The 6,666-nt window shown below is 44.7% G+C and overlaps 1 protein-coding gene across 3 annotated transcripts in view; it reads right to left on the bottom strand.

The window, feature by feature from the left end:
• The window catches only part of LOC310821686 (voltage-dependent calcium channel gamma-5 subunit), a gene marked incomplete at both ends in the record, with an annotated part of 9,868 nt that extends 5,466 nt beyond the window's left edge, over positions 1-4,402 (bottom strand). The window contains 2 exons of one of the 3 annotated variants that reach the window (XM_083693827.1): positions 3,036-3,077; positions 4,186-4,381. In XM_083693827.1, coding sequence (XP_083549953.1) covers positions 3,036-3,077; positions 4,186-4,381 — 238 coding nt within the window. Of the gene's footprint in view, positions 1-3,035; positions 3,078-4,181 lie in introns of all 3 variants that reach the window. The other 2 variants (XM_083693829.1, XM_083693828.1) reach the window with 2 other exon arrangements.
• Positions 4,403-6,666: the final 2,264 nt, after the last annotated feature.

Genomic DNA, 6,666 nt, shown 5'->3' with positions numbered 1-6,666 from the left:
AACAGACTCAAGAAAACATGCAGAGAGGGTAGCATCACAAGGTTGTGTTGTGTAGATTTTCAGGGCTTTGATGCCTAACCCAGTTTACCAATGAGAAGAGAGAGGTTAGGAGAGAACAGGATACATGCTTTGCCGTTCTGCTTTCCAGTCTAACCGACAGTAAACCAAGTTCTCCTTGTCTTTTTTTTGACATCAGAAAGCACCTTGTCCTGTTACTCCACTGGCATTTCAGTTTGACATGTGCTAAGTCTGTGAAGCCTACACTCAGAGCCAGTCTGCCACCTCGGAACATCACTCACACTAGCAAGGGGAAGTTCACAGTGCCTGATTCATCCTACCCAGAGGTGATGGTGTGCGTGTGTGAGCGTGTGCGTGTGCGTGTGCGTGTGCGCGCGTGTGTGTGCGTGTGTGCGTGTGTGTGAAAAAAAGAGAAAAAGTGGGAAAGTGTGAGAAACAGATGACTGGGAATGGGGATGGCATTACATAATGCTGTTAGAACTGTCACCTCTCTTTTTCTCTCTCTTCCTCTCTCTCTCTCTCTTTCTCTCTCTCTCTCACACACACACAGACACACACACAAACAAACACACACACACACACAGTCTTGACAGTAATTAACCTTATTGCACAGAGACACTCCTCGCTGTCAGCCTGGCATCATTTAATTATTTTAAGGTTAGTCTGAAGTGCCACGGGATACCACGGATTATTGAACCATCATATCATTGTCTGAAAGGCTTCCCTGAATTTAATTAACTGTCTATAATTTATTCTACCACCATCTGGGGAGGAAGGCTGAGATCTTTGGCTCGGCTGAATTAACCTACATTGATTTCTCCAGAAGATGAGAGTATCTGAATCTATACTGTAAAAGGAACTTGAAGAGAAGTAGGAATTTATAGCTCTATGTAAAAACATTTAATGGAAATGGCTTTAGAAGTGTATTATTTATTTGCCCTCTCTCTCTCTCTCTCTCTCTATCCCTCTCTCTCTCTCTCTCTCTCTCATGTTTTGAGAAAGTACAATAACATGCTTGTTGAAGCCTTCTAATGACTGTTATTTATCTTTTAAAAAAGATGAAAAAAACAACATTAATACAAACAGTGGACAAGCCTGAATTATGTACAGACACAGTAGCAAATTGATTTTTAATGTTGTTGTCTGACAACTATTGCTATTGCGATGTCTGAGTTGCTGCAGTGAAATTGATTGAAGGGAAGATGGAATTAACTTTCAGACGTACTATTATGGTTCATAAATAGTGCTCAGCCAAGCCAAGCCCAGAAAAACAACCCACAATTAAACCCCCCTTTTTCCACTTACTCCTACATAACCAATGAGCCATCAACAATGAGCACTCCCTCAATACACGAAAGCCAATAACCTTTCTTGCACTATGACCTACGAGTTGATGTGTACTGTTGATACACTGGTAGGCAGTCTAGCACCCCAGATACTGTAGAACACTAGTCTAGCACCCTAGATAGAACACTAGGCAGTCTAGCAAACCAGATACTGCAGAACACTAGTCTAGCACCCTAGATAGAACACTAGGCAGTCTAGCACCCTAGATAGAACACTAATCTAGCACCCTAGATAGAACACTAGGCAGTCTAGCACCCCAGATACTGTAGAACACTAGTCTAGCACCCTAGATTGTAGTCAATCTAGCACCCTGGATAGAACACTAGGCAGTCTAGCATACTGTAGAGAACATGCATTCTAGCAACCTAAAAATTAGGCTCTAGACCAGGGGTCTCAAACTCGCGGGACGATATTTTGTGGCCCCCTACTTGACATCAAAGTTTAGTGCTCGTGCGGCCCGCGCGTTTTTCTCACACGCGCCTTTTCGCCGAGTCGTTGCCCTGGGCGACCATAGCTCAGGCTCGTGACAGCTTCCGGTGGTGTTAGCCAACGCGAAGTTAGCCAACGCGAATTAGCGAATTTTTCCTGAAATTGTCTGTGCTCGTCGCCAACCTTTCTATTCACGGCAGGTTTTTTTGGAATACTTGAAACCCTTTTTTTGTGGAATACTTGATGCGGCCCAGCCTCACCCAGACTCTACCTCCAGCGGCCCCCAGGTAAGTTGAGTTTGAGACCCCTGCGACAGTCTAGCACCCTAAATAGTAGACAGTCTAACACCCTTTTATAGAACGCATATCGTCTTCACAAATTGAATGTAATGTAAAATTTAAAAAATGTAAATGATGGCAAGAGAGGTCTCAATAACACAGATACCAGCCCTGACCGCTAACACACCTGACCTGGATTCAACACCATCAGTCAATGGACTCAACTTCGAGTCAACACCGAACCACAAACACAACCCCTGTCTATGCTGTAACAACGTACCATCGTAGTGGTAGTGGTAGTAGTAGTAGTAGTAGTAGTAGTACTAAACTACATTAGCCCTGTGTGAGTTGTCACTAACCTTAACCCTACACAGCCAGACCAGAAGAGTTTCTGTGTACATCTCCCTTCGCTAGGACAGTTCATAGCGAATAGGGCCACTCAATTATAACGACCTAAAACACACACTGGCGAGGCGGGTCCATTAGTCCTTATATGGAAATGGCTCTTTGGACAACAGTAGGAACAACTGTGTATGTTAGATAATTGCCACAGAGTCACGCCATGTTGACCATGGGCTATTTACCTCAAAAGGGGCCATGGGAATGGCTAAGAGCTGGCATTGAGGGCACTGTATCATGCCTCAACATATCAGTCTGTCAGTGAGGTAGTGGGTAATGCTCCTGGTCACAACACATCCAGGACAACAACTCAGAGAGTGGACTTTGTAAAATGCTAGCTTATCCTAGTAAACATTTTCCCGAATATTTACCGGTCGTTATGGGTTCATTACTGTACGTTGGATCAAGAGAGGCATCAGCTACCAATGCATTGTGTGTTGTTTACGTCCCAAACCAATATGGGGGGGTGTGGGTGGGGGGGGGGGGTTTAAGTGTGACAGCCTAAAAGCAACCAGGGTTAGGGAGAGAGGACATATAGAACTGTTTAAGACAGGAAATGAATACCTGGTTTGCTGCTGGGCAACACTTGTTCAGGAGGTGGCGTTTCTACTGTACGAGAGGAGAAGGGGTCAACGTTAGAACTTCCTGTTGTACTGCCAAATGAAAAAACTCCCATCATGCCTCCCATTAGTGAGGTGGAGAGGAAGGGTGTGGTCAGGGAGAGGAGCTTCCCTGTGATAGGACGTAGGGTAACCAATCATGCTGGAAAGAGAGACGCACGCCTGCTATTTTGTATTTTCCTTTGCGCAAGTACATTAATACTGTGCTGGTAAAATACAGGCAAGGGGAGGGAAGAAGAGATACTGGATATTGAGAATAAAGCACTTCTGTGTTTTGAGAAAGTTGGTGCAAGGGAATATTCAGCCACTGTTGGAACGGGGAAGATAAGCTGTGTCTAGATAAAGGTGTGTGTGTGTGTGTGTGTGTGTGTGTGTGTGTGTGTGTGTGTGTGTGTGTGTGTGGTATGCAGGAAAGAAGCGTTGGTATGGGCAAGTCCTTGGAACAGTCGAACAATGGATATTGACTGGCAGAACACACAAGTATGTTCTACAAAAAGACAATATTGTGATGTGCCTGGACGCAATGTTGTGAGAGTGTAGCCAGGGTGAGTTGAAGCACACAACAGGACAGATGGTGGGGACAGTGGGGACAGTGGGGACAGTCATACCCAGAAATGAAAGATAAAGGCTGGGCATGTTTGGGTGTTTGCGCCAACACTCTTCTCACAATAGGACACCTGTGGCATGATGTCACATGTTGTTTAACACCAGGAACAAGTTTCACAAGAATTCAGGGAGAGAGAGAGAGAGAGAGGGGAGAGAGTGAGAGAGTGAGAGAGTGAGAGAGTGAGAGAGAGAGAGAGAGAGAGAGAGAGAACAGACAGTCAGAAAGACAGAGACAGACAGACAGACAGACAGAGAACAGACTGACAGAGAGAGAGACAGACAGACAGACAGACAGAAACAGAGTGAGACAGACAGACAGACAGACAGACAGACAGAAACAGAGTGAGACAGATAGACAGAGAGTGCAAGTGAGGACTAGTTGGAATAGAATAGAGAGCGAGAGAGAGAGAGAGAGAGAGAGAGAGAGAGCGAGCAAGAGCAAGCGAGCGAGCGAGAGAAACAGAGTATAGGGGCAACCTGTAACTCACCAGCCACGAAGCAGACCCTCCACAGGCCGGAGTGCAGGGACATGCGTACCTCGGTGCTCTGGTTGAGGGGCAGTATGACCCCCTCCTCCAGGTAGAGCCAGTAGTCCGTGCTCACGGCAATCCCCAGCAGGCCCAGGGCGCACACGGCGAACACGCTGCTCAGCAACGTCAGCGCCTTCCTGCCAAATAGGCTCATACCACAGCCTGAACAGCAGGGGGCGCCGTCGGCAGAAAGAGGAGCTGCAGAGGAGAGGAGAGAGGAAGAGAGGTCAGGGGAGAGGTGTGAGACTGTAGGCATCTTTCTGACCAGCATCCAACTAGGTTATAATCTAAAAAACGGACCCTAACCTTAGCCCTTACCCTAACCCTAACCCTAGCCCTTGACCTAACCTTAACCCAAACCATTACCCAACCCTACCCTCATCGTAACCATTTTAAATATCAACTTCAATGTCAACGTCTGAGCCGAGTTGTCTAAAGAATCCCATAACGTTACAACACGGTGCACTGTATTAACATTTCATCACATAAACTTATTGTTTTATTGATTACTGTTTTGCACATGTGGTTTTTTGTTTGTTTTGCTATACGTTTTTGGGATAGGCAGGCAAATCTGGGACAACACAAAACTTCTTGACCTCGCAAATCTCAAATTGGAATTCAGATAACCATACTGTGTTGAACTTAATGTGCATTGGGCCAGGGTAAAAAAGCACTGGACTGAACACTGCAGTTTGTCGCCTGGCTTCCCCTGCCTTGACTTGGGCCAAAGACTCCCACTGCTAATATTTCTGGGATGGTGGAATCATTTTGCATTTACATTTTTTTAAATGTAATTCCTCATAACTCTCACAACTACAACACAGTCCAATCAAGCATAAACAGGCCCTGGTCTAGCACAGCAGACAGTGTACAGCATATGACAGTCTATCCATGTTTCTGCTCATCAACCATAAGCATGGTTCACTTCCTACAGTAACTGTTGCCCACTCTAGCCGCAAGGCTTGGCTGCTTGACGTGGAATGTGTGTGGAGAGAGAGTCATTTTATATAATGGCTTGTCTGTTGACTGTCACTGTGAGTTTGCTGTGGGAGCCTGGAGACAGAGCTGGGTTGAGAGAAACAAGAATCTACTATTTTTTCCCCTGGATCTGGGCACTGGCCTAATTTTCCCTCATATGACCAGAGTGTAAACTGACTCCTGGTTTAAGGAGTGACCACTCTGGTCATATGAGGGAAAATTAGGCCGATGCCCATATATATGTATATGTGTGTGTGTGTGTATATATACAGTCATGAGAAAAAGTTAGGACACCCCCCAAAATATTAAGTTATTCTCTTAAAAATATGGACATATCAATATGTTATCTTCTTTCTAACAATGTCTATAGATAAAGGGGATGTAATTGAACAAAAAACTATGAAAATGTAACTTTGTAATCATTTATTTAACGAAAAATTAACAATAATGCCAATTCCTACTGAGGAAAAAGTTAGGACACCCTATGCCCTAATAGCTAGTATTGCCCCCCTTGGCTGAAATAACCTCAATTAGACGTTTCTTATAACTGTCTACAGGTCTCTGACATCAATTGGGAGAAAGTTTTTCCCACTCCTCCTTGCAGAATTCTTTCAGCTGTGTGATGTTCGAGGGGTGTCTTGCATGCACAGCCAGTTTCAAATCAATCCACAGCATCTCAATAAGATTAAGATCCGGGCTTTGACTTGACCATTCCAGAACTCTCAATTTATTTTTCTTGAGTCATTCCTTGGTAGATTTACTGGAATGTTTTGGGTCATTGTCATGTTGCATGGTCCACATCTGCTTCAGCTTCAACTTTCGAACAGATGGTCTCACATTTTCCTCAAGCACCCTCTGATACAATACAAAATTCATAGTGGATTCTATGATGGTGAGCTGACCAGGCCCTGCTGCAGAAAAGCAGCCCCAAACCATGACATTTCCACCCCCATGCTTCACAGTTGGTATGAGGTTCTTGTTCTCAAATGCTGTCTTGGTTTTGCGCCAAACATGTTTACTCTTACTGTGCCCAAATAGTTCAACTTTGGATTCATCTGTCCAAAGCACATTGTTCCAGAAGTTCTGGTCTTTCTCTAGGTGTTCTCTGGCAAACTTTAGTCTTGCCCTGATGTTTTTTTTTTACAGCAGGGGTTTCCTCCTTGCACACCTCCCATGTAATGCAAACTTGTTCAGTCTCTTTCTTATGGTGGATGCATGTACTTTGACATCAATTGTGGCAAGAGATACCTGTAGGTCTCGTGATGACATTCTGGGATTGTTGGAGACTTCTTTAAGCATCTTTCGGTCAGCTCTTATGCTGAACTTGCTTGGGCGGCCTGACCTGGCCATGTTGGTGGTGGTTTTAAATGTTCTCCACTTGTAAATTATTTTCCGGACAGTGGAATGGCCAATTTCGAATAGTTTGGAGATCTTTTTATATCCCTTCCCAGACTCATATGC

This window comes from Argentina silus, assembly GCF_951799395.1.
Source record: "Argentina silus genome assembly, chromosome: 22".
Classification (NCBI taxonomy): domain Eukaryota; kingdom Metazoa; phylum Chordata; class Actinopteri; order Argentiniformes; family Argentinidae; genus Argentina; species Argentina silus.
This window is presented reverse-complemented; position numbering and strand designations above follow the sequence as displayed.